General features: G+C 37.4%; 3 protein-coding genes across 3 annotated transcripts; 2 read left to right on the top strand and 1 right to left on the bottom strand.

Moving 5' to 3' along the window:
* The first annotated feature begins 930 nt into the window (after nt 1-930).
* On the top strand, nt 931-12186 carry LOC117304907 (vesicular inhibitory amino acid transporter-like). The gene is made up of 2 exons (XM_033789555.1): nt 931-1533; nt 10351-12186. The coding sequence occupies exons 1-2, from the start codon at nt 1174-1176 to the stop codon at nt 11527-11529; spliced, it is 1539 nt and encodes a 512-aa protein (XP_033645446.1). The 5' UTR covers nt 931-1173; the 3' UTR covers nt 11530-12186.
* A 236-nt stretch (nt 12187-12422) lies between these two features.
* Nucleotides 12423-16227, bottom strand: LOC117304283 (1-phosphatidylinositol phosphodiesterase-like). Its single transcript, XM_033788657.1, has 2 exons — nt 16079-16227; nt 12423-14026 (listed from the first exon to the last, which is right to left on the bottom strand). Exons 1-2 carry the CDS (start codon nt 16092-16094, stop codon nt 13311-13313), a joined length of 732 nt encoding a protein of 243 aa, XP_033644548.1. The 5' UTR covers nt 16095-16227; the 3' UTR covers nt 12423-13310.
* Nucleotides 16228-17458: 1231 nt separating this feature from the next.
* Nucleotides 17459-21855, top strand: LOC117304575 (monocarboxylate transporter 5-like). Its single transcript, XM_033789100.1, has 6 exons — nt 17459-17653; nt 18203-18499; nt 19199-19608; nt 20099-20324; nt 20649-20792; nt 21014-21855. Exons 1-6 carry the CDS (start codon nt 17518-17520, stop codon nt 21217-21219), a joined length of 1419 nt encoding a protein of 472 aa, XP_033644991.1. The 5' UTR covers nt 17459-17517; the 3' UTR covers nt 21220-21855.
* Nucleotides 21856-22338: the final 483 nt, after the last annotated feature.

Genomic DNA, 22338 nt, shown 5'->3' on the forward strand with positions numbered 1-22338 from the left:
AATATTTAAATTGACTTGAAGATTGATTTTTTGTAATGGGTTTTGAGGTATCTCTAAAATTGAAGGCCTGCTATGAACCAGACGAATCATTAATCAGAGGGACCCAATTTGAAGGTTAAATGAAGTCCTATAAATAGAAACAATTGGGTTGAATAGAGACGTCTGAGACTTGTTATTGTCATTTTTGGCAATAGCATGACATCATATAGCTTAAGGATTACAAAGATGACACAGCAGCATTTTTTGATGGATTAAATTTAGTACAAAATGCCATGTTTCTACAGCCAAATCAACCAATCAATGCGTTATATTATCATTACAAATCATATGGAGAGTCACTAGATGTTGATATTGGCTTCTCTAGACTAATATTATTTTCTTACTGTAGTTTCCCCCCATGTTTCAATCTTATTTGCATTACCTTCAAGAGCATTACATACATTTTGGTTTTATGAAAGGGCTCGCTTCGAAATAACTATTTATATGGGACGTTTTTAAACTCATGCCAAATGATATCAATAATACTTCTGTAGTGAAAAAACATATTTAGTTGACTTTCTATCAGTATAAATAAGTAAGATATGACTTTAATTGACTCTGGAGCCCACTCGCGTCTTACCTTTCGCACATGTTCATTAAAAATAGTTGTGTCTTAGTTAGACTCTTAAATTATTGAAGATACACTTTTACAGTAACGATTAGATGAGGTTGATAACTCAATACAGTGCATATAAGACAGCCAGTATTCTTGTAGGGCGTGGTTTCTTATTAGGGATTTTTCGTTTTCGACGACGGATGGTTCTGCGACGGTTGTTCAGCTAAACGTTGTCATTTTCAGCACAACGAAGATTCATCCCAAGTACTGTCGTAGAAATTGAGGGACGACCGTCCTCAAAGCCAAAGCATGCGCAGATGACGCCAAATGTCATCTTTACCGTCGCAGAACCATCCGTCGTCGAAAACGAAAAGTCCCTTAAAAGTTCAGTGCACGACGTCACGTTGAGATTACAGTAGTACGGTAGCAGCCGGTCGCTCAAGAAAGACGGAGATTGTGTGTGAGCGTCGCGCAGAGAGTTGTTGGCTGCATTGGCCTAAATACTCTCACTTTGGCTCTAGAAGTCTTAGAAGAAAGTGGTTTCCGGTGGATTTGAAAAACCCAGCCGATCTTTGAGTATGTCGAGCTACTCTCCGATACCGGGTTTGGGGGCCCCAGTCGCCAGAATACGGAATTTTGTCGGCGGTCTACTTCCCCGAGGTAGACTAGATGAAGAGCATCTTCATTTCGCTAAGTGTGATTCTACGGAGCTGTCTGTACTGGGTCCGGGGGAAGATGAAGCGGTACTTACGAAGCAAGGAGGGGCAGAGAAGGGTAAAGTACCCGCCGTGAATGGGGCCGTGGCACCGGGCTGGAACCAGCAGGCAGCGTCTGCTGCTGGACAGAGAGGTGGATACGGAGAAGGAAGTAATGTGAACATTGTCAAGAAACAAATATCTACATGGGATGCTGGCTGGAATGTAACTAATGCTATACAGGTAAGCTAACTATAATGTACCACTTTGTACCACTGTGTGCCATGATTTTCCTCTTTTAACATTTCCTGGGATCAATGTTATATTTTTTGTGTGTGGAAAGTTTACAACACAAAATTTAAGCATTTCAAATGACTTAACAATATATATTTTAAGTTAAATTGCCAGTAAAATTTTTACTTTTACAAAGTTAAATTAATGCAGCACCTCAAGTTATGGTTTGTGTTTTATATAGTTTTCATGTTATCTTTACAACATTTTTAAATTACAAATTTCTAATAGTTATATCTTTCTGTACTATTGATTGATTGAGCTGTTAGTTCTTTCCAAATCATGTTCATGATAATATAAAACAGGCTTTGAGTTGATTTATTTTATTTAATAATACTAAAAAGATGTTGAGATAAACATGTAGGTATATAATTAAAATAACAGGTTTGAATCTTGTTTTAGTCTCCAAGAAATAGTATTAAAGAACATAAGTACAATAGCTAAACGAAAGAAAAAAATTATGGTGGATAAATTATTGGTTTTATGAACAGGATTACTGGAAAGCCTTCGTAAAATTTCAAAACATTATAGTCAAATTTGAGGTTTAAAAGCAATTGCCGCATTGGAGAACACAAACAAAGAACACATTTTTACAATAATCCAGAAACAGTGAAAACAGCACTCTATTTCTAAGAAAATGTTGAAAATAAATAATAAAAACAAGTTTTGTCAAAATAGCCTTTAAGCCTTCGAGAAAGAATATACAACGACCGAAACGCTAGGCCCTTGTGACTATTTTTGCAAAAAAAAATAAAAATATAATAAAACAAACAAGGAGATTACTTGAGAAATAATGTATAAATAAACAAATAATAAATTAATAATACTAAAATTTCACAAAATGAAGTACAAATTCCATTAGTCGGTGCCACTCAGTAAAATTCATTAAAATTAATGGAAATTTTGAAGAAGTGTATGTCCTCAGAAATTTTCATCAAATTGCTCCCCATTCATGCAATATTTCATACTTCGGACGTGCAGTTGCACCTAGCTAACAAATTATGCCTTTCTATATACAGTGTCCAATTTAAAGGGATAATTTGGATACAACTTTGCAATTTTATGTAGGCCTATAGATGCAATACTCACTAGGTTTAGGGATAACACACCATTGCACCAACCAAGCATCTTACCGAAGATCGATTGTCACGTTTTAGTTAAATTATTCATTTCTTTGGGTTTTTCTCGAGGGAAGTATAAATTTTATAATCATTGAGCTTCCAGAAGTGATCGAAATGATTTTTCTTTACATATTAAGCAAGCCTGTCTTTGAGATACAGTTCGGGTGTTATCTAAAGCGATATGTACGTTTAACCCATCGATATTTACAATCGTTCTTGCAATGACAGATATTTTAATTTTTTTCACGACAAAATTCTGTTTTTACGACTATACACTTTATCTATACCCATCTAACCCAGTCAACGCTTATTCACAGTGTCCGAAATACTAATCACTAATTGAATTACATGATACATCGCCTGGTTGGTTTCCACACTTTCCCCCACCGCCTAGAAAGGGCACCAGTCCATGAAATCGGCGAAATATACCCGTAATTGCATGTCTCAGTTTTCATTTATTTCAACTGACCATGGCAATTTGGCGAGAAGATTTGCCACCTGATCCTGTGTGATTGAATTTTATGTTCATGTTGCAAGCAATGTAGGCACACATGCATCCCTTCTACATCAAGAGGTCCTTCAAGTCTTGATGCAATGTCATCTCAAAGAATGCATACTCATCGTATCTCATGTTCTGTATTTCTAGAAACAAGTTTGGTTATTATCGATAAAGGTTATAAATGTAAGGGGAAGTAGTATTGATATCTCCCCTCTATCATCAAGTTTGTTTTCAAATAATATTTTTTACATAGTTTTTTCTGTCTAGAAATAATATGCCAATTCATGTTATTATCTTAACAACTGTACAATCGCAAAGAACACGCGCAATATTTGGTTCAGCTTTGCTTGTAAACTCTAGTTTTACTAATTTTATTGTAAGGGTTATGTTATGGGGTTATTTACGAGCAACCTATGCAAGGAAATCTCCGCGAAGAAAACAAAGAATTCATATTAAAATGCTTACACAGGGATAGAAACATCTTTTTTTTTCATCTTTTATGGTACTTAAGTTGCCCTGTGTCATGCATTGCAGTTGGTTGCCTCAAAGTTGTCTGTAGAAATTTTCATTTTTGTTTAATCTATAAAAAAACAAAAAACAAAAATGCATTCAGGAAAACAATGTTAAAACAATGGTAAATTATATTAAAACGAAAGTGAAATATTTATGCAGGTATATTTATCATTCAATTACTGTTTACCATCTTGCCATAAAACCCCTCAAAATGCATTTAGGAAAATAATCTCGAAACAATAGAAAATTATATTAAAACGAAAGTGATATATTTATACAGGTATGATTATCATTCAATTAATGTTTACCATCTGGTCATAACTAATTTACAACTTAATTTCACAAATTTCTAGTAGCATATGTTGAAACTTTCAAGTAAATGTCAGAACACTTCTGCACCCACACATAATAATGTTCAGAGAGTGTACTTTAAACACCATTTCGACCAATACTGAAATTTAGGTTTTCAAAATGCAAACATAGACAGCAGTATGTCTACAAACCACGCGACAGCTTGGCAGACACGCAGTATGTTTTTGATTTCGTTTGGAAACTTGAGTTGATCGAAACAGACTCGTCACCTTAAAATTGAATCTTTTGAAGACAACTAATAAGAAAGAAAGAAGGCAAAAAGGAGGGACAAAATTGCAAAGAAGGAACCTGAAATACGTGTCGCCATGACTAAATCTGCCTTTCAATGACGTCAATAACAATTAAATCAGCGTCTGAATATTACATTAATCAAGGAGACAACCTTGAAGGCATGGCATCTCTTAATGAATAATTCAATAACTAATTTGCATAATGTAGTTTTCTTCTGTCGGACGGAGATGTCTTTCACGTGGTCTTTGGTGTCTTCACCTTGTACAACTCTAATAAAACAAATCCATGGAGTGGTTCACAGCAGCTCAGCATGAAGCTTTGTAATGATTCTATTATTAGATGCAGTATTCTAAAAATAGTTAAATAATTAGTCTGCACATCATATTTATATTATCTGTTTTTCTCAATAAGCTATTTTTTTGAGTAGTTGTACTCATGTTGTTATTAACATCGTCGTTTGTTTTTAAGGTATACATCATATAATTGTAAACAACTTCACATAAAATAAAAATAAAAATCAGAGGAGAATGTTGAATATTTGCATGACCTTTGCAAACAATTGAACTGACAGACTTTCAGTTCTTGCAAATGATAATTGTTGTTAATCTGAAATGTTTTAGAGGGTGTATTCTCGGTTACAAGCTTGAAACAAAACCAGGACTACAAAAGAACACTGGTTGGTACTATGGTTTGCATGCCATCAAATCACTAAACATCCCTGATTCATTCCGACGACAACATGCATGTCTAAGACGCGATCAATTTCCTCGTTCGAATGAAAACACACTCTCTGAATCTGCTCCCAGACTCGATATGAAAACAACCAATCAGCGTGCCAGGCTGTTGACTCAGGTGGTGACAATGTAGACACAATCTCGATCAGTATGCTCAGATCTGCATATTAGCAGCCCACTCGAGTGCAATTCGCTAGCCACTAATTGACCAGGTCTCAAAAAAGGAAAAAAGAAAACATTTCAAATTGAAGATAGAGGACGCAAGACGTTCGATGACTATACGTCACAAGAAGGTATAACGGTGAGAATTGATTGCTCATGATTGGGATAAGAAGTATCTTTATTTGATTGGGCTCAGACTTGTAGACGATCGCTCTCGTCAATTAATAATGAAAACTAGATATTTAAGGTTGAAAAAATCTATAAAAAGAAAGCCTGTGGTTCGTCTTCTCCATGTGGTGCATTAGATTAGACATTGAAGTTGTGTCGTTTGTCAAAACAGATTCCCATGGTAAAAAGACGAACACAGTTTTCCCTCAATCGATACTGAATACAGATTTGTAGAGCTTAACGATCTGGTCTCAATTAGTGTAGGCTTGTATGAGGGTAGATCATGAGGCTAACCCTCAAATGGGGGTTGAAGCTTAGACTTGAGTCTTCTCTTGATCCACAACAGGCCGACACGTCGGCCCTTGCCGAGGCAAAGCCACGATTTCCGCTTCGACTCCGTAAAAAGTATTTTCGAAGTTATGGTTTATTTAAAAGCCACTTTTTCCCAAATCAAGCGTCTTTGGCTATGACTATAGCCGTTGGCTGCAGTAATAACTTTTACGACTATTCAGAGTAAGCCACAGCCGAAGCCGTTAACTCTGGCATCTTGCTTTCGCTGTTCTCGATAACGCGTTTGATACACCACTATGAGTATTTACCTAAATGTCACGTCATATTCCAAGGTGTCGACATTTTGCTTCTCAATACCAAATATATATCTTTCTTTTCACTGCATGTATATGACGACATCACAATCAGTAGTCTGAGCCGCTGATGGTTTACTAAAACAGCGTTTATATAGCTACAGCAAAACCCTGTTACTCAACAGCAATGTTTTGTCACGTTCAGTTGCTAAAATTGCCATAGGCTTCCCTGCCCTCCCGCAGCTAAATAATCAGATATGGTGTGTACAGTGATTATAATAGGCTTAATCCCACACCGATATGAAAATTAATAGTGAAATAGCACAGCTTTGTAGAAATAGACATAGACGTAAAAAAAACATATTTTGTTGGTCATGTTTCCTTGGTAATTCGCTGAGCGTTCAAAAGATTTATATTAAGCTTGGACACTAGTCTTCTGATCAAGCACACAAAAATCTACCGTAGCTTAGCAGACAATCAGCTATTCCAAGCAATGCCTTTTAGTATAAATACACTAAGCACAAATATATCGGGCTTGGCAAAATGTTTTAACATTAAATTAAACATGCCACCATTGGGTTTAACATTGACACCATGGGTGTTTTCACGTAGATACCGAAGAGAAAATCCAAATTTTAATTTTACTAACATTAATGTAACCGCTTTTGGAATAGTGTTAGTTCAACACCCCGATGGTGTTAAATCTTATTTTAGTTGTATCTATCTGTAACAACAAAATGTGTTAATTTTAACACCTCAGTTTTTGCAGTGTAAACCTCTAGTCATTACTTCCAAGGAAATGTAAAATTGATTCACCCTCTAGCTTTCTTTCATAATTCAAAACCTAAAAACAATATATGATATTAAACACCTAAGAAAAATGTCGTCCCACAGAAAACAATTGTTGCTCCTAATCAATTTAACTTGCTTATATTAAACCATCTACATCAACATCCCAATCGTGTTTGGTACGAGGATATGTAGTTATTAATGAAATAAAGATGTAAAGTGTCAGAACAATATTGAAGCATCACATTCTCCAAAAGAATCCGCTTTGAAAAGTGATTCAATTACTCAATTCATCACAGCCTTTTTCCTTTTTTTTTATAGAAGAAGACGTGACAACTTTGATTTCATATACACACAACGCAATCTGGAATAATAGCCACATACTCCTTCGGCTATTTTGCATCCATCAAAACCTGAACGCAGTGCTGTACTTTCTTCAGACTCAAAGGGAATTCACATAAAATAGAATATTATCAAATCAAAACACACTCGGTGACTATCAGAGAAGCGGTTCTTTAACTGTTTTGCCGTATCTTGATCATTGAAAAAAACATACCCTTTCAGTTGCATCACATTTAGAAGCGGAAATTCAAAGGATCTTTTTTGATGAGACCGGTGGATAAGAGGGTAATTGTGGAGGTCTCGTTTCTTGGTTTGTATATTCGGCCTTGGGCAATTATGTTAAGCACTAACAGCGTGTAGATATCATTTCAACTTCTATAAAAAACATATTTTGACTGTGGGAGATATCAATGTAGTAAATCATACGGGGTCGTGAATGGTTATATTCTGTGAATATTTGATCTTAAATGTCATGATCCATTCGTTATTATGATCTATTAATATTGTGTTCGTGAAATACACACTTATTACGACTTCAAAGTACACGGAAAGCTCAACAATTGGTACTTTTTATTTGGTCTTTTTAAATTTGTTAGACTGATTCCTCACACATTGGTGTTACGTGGGATTCCGTGGGGTTTCACCCCCTGAGATTTCAAAATGATTTGGGGATAGTTGTCCTGTTGTCCTATAATAATAAATGGACAAGCAATTTAGGTTCCATGTTTAGCTGACGGATACAAATTTGCGTCAATACCCGTCAACAGACTCATTTCCTCCAGCCTCAATTTGGTGATGTCCGTTTTGTGCACACTAAAAATTAGATGGGGGGGATGATGCAGAAACAGCTCAGTGACCCCGAGCGAAGGGTTGAAGAGAAAACTCTCTCAAGGATCAAGAAAAAGATTAGTTTAAACGTTCCATATTACCACATAGGCTTACACGGGGTCATGGCCATTCACATGTCCAATAGAATTTCTAATAAGTCACTCATCATTGCATTAATTGGCTCGTCCCCCCCTTCCCTCTGGGAACGATCTTGCCGGCTCGTGTGGTCTTTAAGTGCAGGTATCGATTAATACAAACAATCATTATTTCGGCAAATTAAGAGTTCTTTTGAAGAAGTTTTCCGGAGGAATGTACAGATTTCACAAGCGTTTGAAGCACACAACGATTACACACATCGGTTGGATATTTTTTATCAAGAGAACGATTTCGATATGCTGCTGTACACAAATGTATTTGATGGGCAACATTTATTTCAGTCCAGTAAAATTGTTTAAATTTTTAATAAGAAAGTTTATTATACACTTATGCATGAGTTGAGCCACTGGCAAATCAGTGAGTTGTGTTTTCACGAAACCCTGGAGCAGTAAGTTTTCTCTGTTTCAAACTGTTGACGAAACCCACGACAGCGCAAGAACATTCGAAGTAATTGTTTCAGTAAATACTTTTCTAACGGTTGAGGAAAAACTCCGTCTTCCGGAACCCTCATCCCAGATGGAACTCGTGCAAACATGAAGTAGCAAATTCAGGCTAGTCGGACCGGCATAACTAAATAAGACAGATGCGTAAAGACACGTCTTGGATCAATAACCAAGACAGGTGGCCGTCTTGGAACCAATCGGGCGCATGATGCAGAAACAGCTCAGTCCAACCCCCAAGTACAGTGGTTGCAGAGAAAACTCCCTTAAGGTTTAAGAAAGACATTAGTTTAACTTCATGCATAAAAGATAAAGATTTTGTATGCACAAGGGAAAAAAGGGGTAGAATATTTTGGGTTGTTGGCTATGTTTTACCTTCTCGTCTTGTGTCTTGGGTGTTTTGTTTAGTTTACCCGAAGTGCATCTTAATATGATTGTATTCATTATAGGAAAGTTGTCATACTGAAGCGGTTCCATTGTAAATATTTTATCAACAAATTGTGCCAAGAACTGGTGCTTCAAAGGGATGAGCTATGAATAAGGTGAAGGGGAGGGGGCAGATGATGTGTTATACCAGTTTGTATGAAGTTAAATTCAGACCTAAGTCTTATTTTGAATGTGGCCTTGTTCCGACGCATTATGTACTGTGCTTAAAGTTTATAAGCACAACTAAGCAGAAATCGATTAAAAGTGCGAGTAGAAGACTAAGCAATATTCATCGTATCGTTGACGCATTCTGTCTCACCCAATCCCAAATTCACAGGTGGACTAAATAATATATTCAATACGGTACCTGAACAAAGTCCCTTAACAAACAGGCATAAATCCCGTTCAGCATGATGTATGATGTGTGTTTAGAACACCTCTGGGTTTACAACACCATCTTAACATTCTTCTTTCAAAACACTTCATCAGCGCCCAATCGCCCCAAGTATTGCGTCAAGTACTCCCCCCTTGGGGCGAGAATTCTAATATTACCAGACTTGACCTAAAATGTTTCCGAGTATGTCACCTCCTATATAGAAATCTAAGATGTCTTTGAAGACGTTCGCATTACTGGGAGGGGGGCTTCCGTAAGCCTCGGGTGCCCCTGAGAGGTTGACTGATTAAAATTGTAGATTACGCTGTCATAGAGTGAGCCTACTCATCGATCAATAGACAAAGACAATGAGGAAAAATCATCTTCATACTATTATGCGAATATTTGAAAACCAATCTCTCTTGCTGGAACTGTATGAAATCGTAGTAAGAAAAAACTAAACTTCAATTACACAATCAGGAGCCACCCGCCACTCGCTCTCACCCAAACAAGTAAATAAATAAATGATAACAACATAAAATAAATTGATATAAAACAAAAAATAAATGAATAAAATAAAAACATTATAAATAAATACAAAACAAAAAAACAACAACAAAACAAAACATGTTAATTTACCACGTTGCTGGTAGTTGGTATGTATTAATTTTTTTTAAAGACTGCATCATGCTTTAAAAATGACTTACTATGTCGTTCACACCCGTCCCCCTTAGTTACCCCCCCCCCCAAAAAAAAACAAAAAAAAAGTAAGGGGACTGTTTATTTATGTTAATGGGTGGATTATCACTGTGAGATACGAGCGCTAGTTTGATTTTATCCATATTAGAATATGCTTAGATTAGATTGGTTTATTAGCCAACGATTAAAAACAATCACAGGAAGTTGATGAATTAGTCTCACATCATAAAAAATTAGCTATCCTCGCAATATGAAACCAATATAAAAATAGTATTCAATCAATGTTCAAATAAAACTGCGTTGAGATTAATGAGTTATTGTTCTCTTCACAGGGTATGTTCCTTGTTGCTCTACCCTATGCTGTCCTACATGGTGGATACTGGGGCCTTCTCGCACTCGTCACAGCTGCTGCAGTCACATGCTACACTGGAAAGATTTTAGTAGAGTGCCTCTACGTCACTGATGACGTCACTGGTTTGCGTGTGCGCGTGCGGGAGTCCTACGTGGACATTGCTAAGGAAGTATGGGGAGACCGTTTCGCTGCGCAGATTGTACACACTGCGCAGTTCATTGAACTGATCATGACGTGTATATTGTACTTGGTGCTGTGTGGAGATCTCCTTAGTAACAGCTTTCCTACAGATAAGATGGATGAAACTGCATGGACAATGCTGGCAACTTTCTTAGTGGTACCTTGCGCTTTCCTCCGGGACCTCAAAGCAGTGTCCTGTTTGAGCTTTGGTAACGCCATTGTGCACCTGGTCGTCAACGCCATCTTGATTGGATTCTGCATAAGCTGTGCTGCCAGTTGGCATTGGAGTGACGTCGCAGTCCATGTCGACATCCACTACTTCCCGGTTTCCATGGGGATCGTCATCTTCAGCTACACTTCCCACATCTTCCTACCCAGCCTGGAGGGAAGCATGATCGAACGCAACAAGTTCAACAAGATGCTCTACTGGACCCACGGTCTAGCCGGCTTCTTCAAGGCTCTCTTTGCTTATCTCTGCTACTTGTCTTTTGGCCCAGGAACCCGCGATATAATCACAGATAACCTTCCAACTCAAGGCTTCAGGGCGATCGTCAACGTCGTCTTGGTCATCAAGGCACTTCTGTCTTACCCCTTACCCTTCTACGCCGCCGTGGAGCTCCTAGAAAGAGCCTTCTTCAGTGGTCGACCCCGCACGGTGTTTCCGTCTTGCTACGCTCTGGACGGGTACCTGAACGTCTGGGCGGTGGCTTTACGTACCCTTGTAGTCGTGTTTAGCATGCTCCTAGCTATTGTCATCCCTCATTTCAACCTGTTGATGGGTCTTATAGGCAGTTTCACCGGCACCATGCTGTCTTTCGTCTGGCCTTGCTGGTTCCATTTAAGTATTAAATGGCATGAGATTCCTTGGTACCAGAAGCTGTTCAATATTTGTGTGATTCTTTCTGGGTTTGCTGTAGGCCTAATTGGGATTATTTATTCATTTGAGGCCCTTTTAAAAACATACAGAACTGAGCTTTAAATAATAATGTGCGGATCAATCAACGCATCGAAAAGGGTACCCATGCACGGAAGGACCTGTACAAGTATACGCGCCCGTTGCCTATGTCATGGTAGATCTTACAATTGGTTTTAAACATGTTTTTATTTCGAGTCAACCTTTCATCCTTCATCCAAAGAGTGGTGTTCAAAGATTGCATATTATGACTTTAAAAGTGGGAAAAAGTTGATATTATGTAAATTATGTAAACCAATTTGGAAAGAATTAATATTTTGATGAAAATGTTTACTACTTTTGGATACTTGGAAATGTTCGAACGGTTTGGACGGTCCCTGATGCAAAGGCCTTATTGAATTTCTCTGAAAAGGTTCACAAAACTTCGACGAAAAAGTAACCCTCTAAATTTACGAAATATCTGTGAAAACCCGAAAAAACACAAAGATGAATTGTTCAAATAGTTCTTATCCAATATTTTTTAAGGTAAATAAATATGCGAAAGGTGACGTGTGAAACCACCGTAAAGTGTTATGAAATTTTGATTATGGGATAATTTGAGGGTCTTTTGACCTGATGTTATGTACGATACTATAAAGGTGTCAAAGACTTAAGGGCAGTGGACACTATTGGTAATTACTCAAAATAATTATTAGCATAAAACCTTTCTTGGTGACTAGTAATGGGGAGAGGTTGGTGGTATAAAACATTGTGAGAAACAGCTCCCTCCGAAGTGCCATAGTTTTCGAGAAAGAAGTAATTTTCCGTGAATTTGATTTCGAGACCTCAGGTTTAGAACTTGAGGTCTCGAAATCAACCATCTAAATGCACACAACTTCGTGTGAAAGGGTGTTTTCTTTTTTCATTAGTATCTCGCAACTTTGATGACCGATTGAGCTCAAATTTTCACAGGTTAGCTATTTTGTGCATATGTTGAGATACACCAACTGTGAAGGCTAGTCTTTGACAATAACCAATAGTGTCCACTGCCTGTTTAATTTCAGGCTACTTGGGATACCACAGTCCTGTCCTCAGTGTATTCATATAGTCTGAGCATTCTTAATTACCAAAGCAAAGCAATACAGAGTGACCATTCATTTCCTAGCAATGATAAAAAACTTGGAAATAGGAACAAGGCCTTCATGTTCCCATAAACTTTGGTGAATACTTTTTGAGTAACTTATATACACAGCTATAACTTTAACCTTTGAAGTTTAACATGATTTGATTTAATTTTCTATTTATTTATCAACCTTGATAAAACCACTATTTAGAATTACCTGAATGTAAGGATGTTTTGCTCGTAAAAAGTGTCTTTTTGTCAAAGAATTAGCTTTGTTTTGGTCTTAAATGTACACTTATTGTCTATTATGATTAAAAATGATGTATAATAAAATGGATCAATACCAATCAAACTATTCTTGTCTATAGTTTTCATTTTAAATAAAGACACAAATATTTTGGTTTTTAACCTATGAATCCCAAACAAATAGAACGTCTTGGATTGGGTTGCCATCGAATTTTGCTTATTTCCCGGCATTATTAATTACCAAAGCAAAGCAATACAGAGCGACCATGAAGTGATCATGAGGTATTTCAATGTTACAGATGTTGCCTAAGTTTACCTTAATACAAATATCGGAAATATTCGGCAATATTATTCCCCAAAAGTTACCAATCAGTTAAAATCTTACTGTCTTGTCATAACTGGTGGACGAATCCATGGACGAATCCGAAATACCTTAGTAATTCTGTGTATTGAAATCAGCAGGAATAACACACTTTCAGTTTAAGTGTGAACCAAACGCTTAAAAATTTGACTTGATAATTTTACCGATGAGCTCAGCATCAGGGAAATCCATGGCAACAATTCCCCATCTAGTTTTTCCCTTCAAGAAATCCGACAAGTACGAGTTCACACGCTCTGCAACAGCAAGTGGCCAAGCCAGCGCACTAGTGCCACTACAATAGGTAAGGTACATAGAGCTGACTGATCCTTGCTTGGCTCTGTCAAGATTGCTCCTTACGGTATGCCATTTTGCCTCAATGTCTTCAAGAAGTAAACTCGGGATCTTCCCCCCATCTTTAACATCTAAAGACCCGTATGGAAGCCCGACTGATCCCGAACCACCATCATAGTCTCGTAGAACTACAAGTTTTCCCCGAGCTTCCTCCACCAATGGAAACTCCTCCCCTTGATAAAATAGAGTAGATGAGAACCTATTGAGACAAAGTTGGACAGCTTCAGCAAAGGTCGTAGTGTTGCTCTCTGGTTTACACTCTTCATCAATGCGCATAAAGACGATCTCTGTGTCGTGTGCGTCTAAGAACTTCTCCGTCACCTCAAGAACATTGTCCAAGTTTGCAAGCTGGTAGATAACATCATGATGGATCAGTAGGCCATCGTTGAAATGTCGGCATCGTATATCGACAAATCGAATTCCTGTTTCATATTGCTTGGATAAAGGCAGTGTTTGACACTGATGCGATGGGCCACCATATTGGCTCATCGTGCAGTGGGTTCCTGGTATGGATAAAGTACACACTGAGTGTGAATCAGGCAACTGTTTCATCCAACTTGTGTATGGTGTCATGACTGTCGTGTCTTTATGCAGTGAACAAAATATCCCATAACAAACCATGAATATACACTTGGACTGGTAAACATGTTAGGGAAAGGTACTCCATAATTGTTTTTATTATGTCGATGTACATTGTACTTTGTACAACAAACCTTTATATGTTTTGGGTCAGTACACCCGTCACAATCTAATCCTATGGTGCACGATTGTGTCGCCATAACCGACCTCGTTGTTTGTGTAAGTTCTCGCGAGACTGCTCTCGACTAAGGTCCCATTTAACCGAATCTGCGAACATAGTCGTGACAGCAGTACCCCGGCAAGGAGCAGTCCTTTGCGAGATAGTTGCAAGAGAGCCGTTTTACTATGGTGCAACATATTTTAACGACTTGTTCACAAGTCTAGAGTTGATCTAACCAAACTTGAACTTAACAAAACACACAACAAAATGTTTTGCTCAATTATTATTCGAACCAATGGAGGCAAACTTAGCCTACGGTAAATGGTATTTCTTTATTGCGCATATTGCTATAGAAGACACAATCTGAAAAACGTCTCTGCCAGTAACGCTTTTCAAGTTCAAATATTTATTCGTTTTCCATAGTACATTACTTCAGAGTGAACTGGTTCTCAAAATGCTTTATAGAACGGAAAGCTGCGGTACTTCAACTGTTTTATTGTCATTAATTTTAAGAGTGATTACCAGACGTATAGTCTACCCTTATATTTAATAATCTGGTCTCAAACTAATTGACAAATTGACACTTATTTTTAATGACAATGTAAAACAAGGTTGACATTATTTCGAACGAGCTTTTCCTGCATATTCATGAGGGAAGTTGTTCAGTTATGCAGAGCTTTTCCTGCATATTCATGAGGGAAGTTTTTCAGTTATGCATAAAGCATTAAAGCTCTACCAGCAAAGACGAGCATCGCTTCATGTGTCATCAACTGCTCACCCGGCTAATACATTGACTGAGCGCATTATCAAACAATGTGGGTGATGCAAATAAAAATGTATTGATATAAAAACAAATTCGCTCCCAAGAAAACAAAATCTTATAAAAAAATCTAAACAAAACAAGAAGTGATCACGAGACATTGATGAGACCATGATACACTCAAAACAGACATTCTAGACAGTTTTTTTTTACCGACAAATCACTATATATTATCTCATAAGAAAGTTAAATCACAGATGTTTACAGCATGCTCACTCATATTCCATAAGCATCACTTAGCTAATTAGGGCTCACTACCCCCCCCCCCCCAAACAAAAAGTATTTCACCACTCTCTAATAATAATAATAATAATAATAATAATAATAACATTAATAGAAATAATTATAAAAAATAAAAAATATATTTGTAAAGCGCCTAATGCCAAAAGCCTCTAATCGCATAAAGAGACCAACAAAACACACAATGAGAGAAAGATAAAAATAACACAGACTTAAAACATTGCAAAGAAGTAGCCTGGAGAATACACACAGGAAGATCATTGCAAAGAAACAGTGCGGCAAATGAAAAAGATCTGTGGCCATAACAATAATACCATCAACTAATGTATTCGGGTTCGTTCTTGTGTCAACTGAAGCTTTAACTTCCTCTATGATTCGTAAAAGGCTGAAGCTCAATAGCCTTTAGCTATTCGCCTCTTTAACCTTACACTCTTATACCTCTGAAAGGAACCGCTTTTTGGCATTCAAGTATAAATCAAATTTTTATATGAATTTATACTAACACTACTAATTAGGGGTGTGTTCATACTTTTTTTTTTTTTTTTTTTTTTTTTGGGACTATACACTTTTTTTTTTTTTATTGTGCTACGGTGGGACCGAGATTTGAACCGCGAACCCTTTGAGTGCAAGGCGAGGAGAATTGCCGTTAGGCCATCAGGCTACAGCCTAAACCCAATGCGTTAAAATGTGCTATATATATTCAACAAATTACTCGTACACTATTGATGAAATCTTACTATACAAATAAAAGCAAACCTTCACTGATCCACATGAATTTTTACTGAGTCCAGAAGAGAGACAAAAACAGGTATTTTGATGACTAAATGTAGACAGATTGCGCAATATATGCAGTCATATTAATGTTTGAAACCGGAAGGTAATGCCATTCATAACGCGAATAAATGTTCGAGGCGTTGACATGTACATAGACCCATAGACTGCTGTGTATGTAGAGGTTTATCGTGAATTCATCAGTTTGTGGGATTTCCCCAAACACGCAATGTGGTTCAACACGCTCCTGGGCGGACAAACAGAGGGCGCTGTCGGAGTTCAGAGCGAAAACAACCAAGCATGAACACTGTATTCAAGGCAGCGTTCGGATGATTGTTATTTTCCTGTGGTAAAGCGGGGTCTTTAACTTGAAATAAACTCTTATTATTTCGTAACTCGTTTTAAAATCACGTTAAACTTGACACTTGCTTACATGGAGTAAAATGTTAACAGTTTCAAGAGTGCGCTCGGTCTTGTATCAAGAATCAAAACAATATCAACATTAAAGAAACCAAAAATTCCCCCGTACTGGTGGGGTACTAATCAACGAAATATGTGTGATAAGATTTTTTGGGGGTAATGCTTGCAAGAGAACGTGGCATGGAAAAGTCCTTAATAGATTGACATATTATGACCAGCCAGTGCATTTTATTTACAAAATATTCGATTGTATTGTAATTTTTATTTTTCAGTTTAATTGATGTTTTTACTGTTGTATTTTCTTCTTATTATTATTCATAGGCGTAAATTACTACTTCATGCAAAACGCTGCTGTAGGCTTTGAATTAAAGGTTTTTATCACGTATGCCCCCCTTCCACTGTACTGTGTATATTGGTTCAGCAGACCTATTTAATTTGTTTTGCTGTAAACATGCTGTCAATAAACCTGGTCGTCGTCGTACAAATTTGGGCTTGCTTGACAAATTAATTGATTTTCTAAAAAATAGACATCCTTGTCCCAAATTTAAAAACTGTTAATGCTTATTTTAACAAATATTATTCGTAAAAATATGAAAACTCAAATTGGATATTAAACAAATTTCTAAAGTTATTTTTATTTTCACGATTTGTGTATGAATACAATTTAAAATGAAGATTGGTTTCCTTAGAAAGGTAGTCTTTGTTCGAGTCTTTTTCGATACGTCTGATACTTGCACAGTCATAACAATATTGATCGTCCATCCTATATTTAGACCCCTGGCAAATCAATGACCTTGACTAACTGAAACCAACAAATTTGCATCGTAACAGTAGACTGAAATCGATGATGCATTACTGATATGTGTAGGCGATGTTGAATACCCTATTGAATATAACATGATGAAACCCAATCATTGAATCAACGATACTCCTGCCGTAGACACACACAACAAATGGCATAGCACCTATACATTCACGTCATTAATACCAGCAAATCCGCCACCATGTCGTTATGGGGATGGCATGTTCTGATCATACTCGCAGCTTGTGGCCAGTTCTTCATTGCATGTTCACCGTATAGTTATAATGTCTTCTTTACCGAGCTACAATTGGAGTTTGAACAAACTGCTCTCATTATCAGTAAGTATGCAGCGTAATTGAATCTATATTGAGAAGTGTCAGTGTCGAGAAAACCATTCAAATAGTTTGAATAGTTTATTTAATTTATATAAACACTAACGATTTCACTTGAGGCCAGTCGCATTTCTAGCTGGAATTTGTCAACACACTGTGGTCCGGCATTGGAGTTTAAGAATTCAATTCTTATTATTAAAACTTCGAAAAAGCCTTCCAGTGCTAGAAACAATTCAGTCTCAGATAGTGCTGGTTTTATTTAAACGCGCTGAAATGGAAGGGTATGTGGTAGGGGGGGGGGGGGGGGGGGGGTTACAATCACTCGTACCAACCGCGTCCTAATTTTGCACAAATGCAAATCTTTTACAATTGATGAGTTTTATAGAAAAGTGACCAATTGTATTATTTCAAGAGTTGTTGTTATTAATAATTTAAAAAGAAGATTTAAGTTTATAAAAACAATGTCTTCGTTTGACGTTTTCCCCCGTATTTGGTATTTATTGTTACACGCAAAACAGATGTGTTGCGTTTTTAAACTAATTATATTTCTTCCAGGTTGGGTAGGCGCCTTGGGCTCAGGTCTAGTGTGTTTAGCAAGTCCACTGACTGCAATAATCGGAAGTAAGATCGGCAGTTATCGATTGCTGCTTCTTGGTATCGTGCTCCACTCAGCAGGGTACTTGGCTCTTTCATTCTCACCCACCATAGCGTATTGCTTTGTGACGTTCAGTATTACTGGAATTGGTTCCTGCTGTCTGTTTTCTGCGAGTGGAAACTTCATGCTGGAATGGTTCTCGGGACGGAAGAACGTCTGTGCAGTAACTTCAGCCGGCACTACTGGATCTTCTATAGGTAACCCCCCCCCCCTAGAAAAAAAAGAAAGAAAAATACAAGAAGAAAAAAAACCGAAAAACCAACAACAACAACAACAACAACAACAACAACAACAACAACAACAACAACAACAACAACAACAACAACAACAACAACAACAACAACAACAACAACAACAGCAGCGGCGGCGGCGGCGGCGGCGGCGGCAGCAGCAGCAGCAGCAGCAGCAGCAGCAGCAGCAGCAGCAGCAGCTCAGTTGTATTGATTAAAAAATGTAAAAGAAAATTGTGAACGAAGAATGTAGTTCAGCCTTTGTGCTGCGAGGACATTACTTTTATCTATCTATCTATCAAACTCACATTGAAACGTGTACGCTTGGTACGGTGATCGCATACAAAATAAAGGCCGGTTTATAGTCGGTCGTGGGATGGTCGCGCGACGGAACTCTTGCGCGCAATCCTGAGACTGAGGCCTAAAAACCGTGTCTTTATGATCGCGCGACCAGCTTTCCGACGCCCGACCATTGCGCGACCGACTACAACTCGGCCTTAAGGGGTTTTGGTACGGTCTGCTGCCCTCTCATGTAACTCACAACTATAGATAAGCTACTCTAAGAATGGGTCCCTGTCTCGAGCCTCGAAGTGTGACGTCAGATGTTCAGGCTTTAGGCCTAAGTTAAAACATATTGACAGTTATACTTTGATTATATCCTTTCAGGTGTAATGATCCAAGGACCTGTTCTCACTATACTAAGTGCTGCACATGGCTGGAGAAATTGTTGCAGAATCTTAAGTGGTTTTGGCTTAGTTTTCAGTTTCTTTGTCGGATTGCCGTTTTTATCCTCCCCGAAGCATAAACAACTCAAACTATCTACGGATAAGAAAACTCCATCTGATGATCAAGAAAGAAGCTCCAAAGAAGAAAAGGTTGCGATGGCAGACAGAGACATCGAAGAGGATGGAGATTGTAAGACATTCAAAGATAATGAAAATGACGTTGCGGAATTTAAGGAGATAGGAACTAGTACTGCGAACAACGGGAACGTGTTGCTGAATGTGGAAGTCTGGCTGTGGGTCACATCCATCACACTCTCCCAATTTGGGTGGAGCTTTATGATTATAAACTATGTACGTATAAGACATTCAACAACATAATGGCCTCAAGCTTTGATAAGATGTTTCGCTTACATTCTTCTTAATTTTATAATACCACTGGTACCTGGTACGACTTCACGCTGCCATCAAACCAGTTCAAAAACTTAGTATCTCAATTTGTTGTCAAATCAATACATTTGAAAATGTATTTATTGTAGGCTTTTTAGGTGAACATGAATTTTTTTTTAAAACACTCACCCTGTCCCCAAAACAAAAATGAAATCTGGAAAGTATACGTCTTTGGTCACGTGTATTGAGATATATTGGAACACCGTTCATGGCCTGTGGAACGTTCTAAATATACGAGAAAGTGTTACACTTACACGTTTGGCATTTTGATTAACAAACCAAAGTCCATACTCTACTGAACCCCTAAAAGTGTCCCTAACGTCCCAATTTATGAGACGCTATCTAAAGTAGACAGTTTCAAGTAATATCTCTTCACTGTTTTATTTACCACCAGTCAAGTTTCGTGGATACCATGGGTCTTGATACTGATAAGAAATCAGTGGCTCTCCTTATCATGGGTGCAGCAGAAGTTGGTGGGAAGGTCCTCTATGCGGTGTTTGGAGATCACCTGCCATTTTTTAAATTGTACGCCATTGCGCTATCTTCAGCCATTGCTGCCATTGTTTCTGTATTCTTAACGATATCTTCTTCGTTTGGACATTTGCTTGCCTTGTCACTGGGTAAGTGTGTATGTAATATAAATTACTTGAACGATTGGTGGCAGCAGATTAACCAGGTAAAATCCAATAGTGTTCTGTGTGAAGTGCGCATGCTCAGAGCTACATAAACGATGTATATTTACCTGCTAAGTCTGTTGCCACCTAGTGTTCCAAATTCTCCCATTCAATATTTATAATATTGTTCCGATATTTTTCACTGAACAGACTAAAAGGCAAAAATGGTATGTAAAAAAAAATATATAACAATATAAACATAAAAAGCAAATAAATAAAAGCAATGTACTTCCCTTTAATATTGCACTCCTATATTTTTGTCTGTACCAGTTTGGGGAATGTTACGTGGAGTAAACTATGGATCCTGCTTTTCAGCAGCTGATGAGCTATTTCACTCTCTCGGGAGCCATTCAGTAACGTCTGTTGTACTCTTTGGGTATGGCTTGGGTGTTATTTTAGGTGCTTCGGTTACAGGTAAGGGTTTTTCATTATGATGGACAAATTAATATTACAAATAATAATAATAATACAGTTCGTACATAACGCATGATAACAAAAGTCTGAATAATTTGTATAGCCTAACCGAATGTCTTTATGAAATGTGTCGGGCGGCCATTCAGGAAAAAAAGAATTCTCATGTTTTTTCAAAAAGGAAGGACGTCTTATACTAAATCTTTATTGGTTCGTCTCGACAGGTGCTCTTTACGATCTTACGGGTAATTATTCTCTCAGTTTGGTAGTCTTGGTCGCCATTTTCTTCATGTCAGCTTTGAGTATGGTGACCATACCAGTGAAGAGAAGACTGCAGATCAAATGCTTCACTGCCGTCAAACCAAATGAATATAGGTACCAGACTGCTAATTTCGGCGAGCAAACTGAAGTCAAAGCAGTTACCGTGTAGGGGCCACGTTTTGCGTATTCGTTCATCTGGATACTGTACACGGATTTACGCACGTTCTCTGAAGATTTACGTATGATTTTTCGCTAACGAGAGGAAAGAAAGGCAAAACGTTTCCACAGACCATGTTCAGAAAACGTTAAAGGACAGACGCAACAGTCTAAATTGAAAGACAAAAAAAAGTGTAAAAACTCGAAACAGTATTTTTGTACCCGAAGAAATGACACGATTGATTCCGAAGTTCAGAGATTTAATGAAAAATAAACACTGAATTTATAAATCTCTAAACGTTTATTAAAAGGAAATTGACAGCAGTTTGTATATACAAAGACCTAAAGGTAAGGGCTTTCATTTTGACACCACCAGGGCTTTCATTAAACATTATACAGGGATCCGATAACCGTTGCCTTTTATTTTGACATAGTTGTCAAGACAAATTAACCGCCTACGCATTCCTCAAACAAGCCTGCGTAGAAAGATACGCATACATGTTTTATGCTCAAACTAAATTCTGAGATTTTCTTGCAATTAGTAAGTTGTCTTTAAGTATATAAATACTATAAGGTGTTATCAGGGTTGTAAATTTTATTATTTATATAAAGCAATTCAACCCTTATAATAGTTTTAAATATTTGAATTTATTATTATGACTTTACAATTAATAATTTTATTTTATATTTTGTATCTATGAAAAACTCGGTTATCTAAACTGCTCACAAAAAGTAAGGAAACTTTTTTCAATCCAGTATATTTGTTATTATTTAATACTCTCTTTGTATATGGTATACATCAATGCAAAGCTGAAATATTCCTCTTTAAAATGATACCAAACTTGAAATGATTACATGTTGCTGGACTTGACCACGTTAATGAGAATGAGACAAAGTCACAAATCAAATGTGCCAAAATTAGCAATGTTGTGTTACTGCGTGAACAATTAAATTGACACTGTAATTCAAACAAGCAAGACAACTTACTGATCTTAATCCACTTTATTGCGACAAGAAGTTTGGTATAGAGCAAGACAACTTACTGATCTTAATACACTTTATTGATACAAAAAGTTCAGTAACAAGTGAATGATCCGAAGGCGTTGATGACAGCCTGGCACCTTCTTCTCAT

The sequence above is a fragment of the Asterias rubens genome, chromosome 21, assembly GCF_902459465.1.
Source record: "Asterias rubens chromosome 21, eAstRub1.3, whole genome shotgun sequence".
Taxonomy (NCBI): Eukaryota; Metazoa; Echinodermata; class Asteroidea; order Forcipulatida; family Asteriidae; genus Asterias; species Asterias rubens.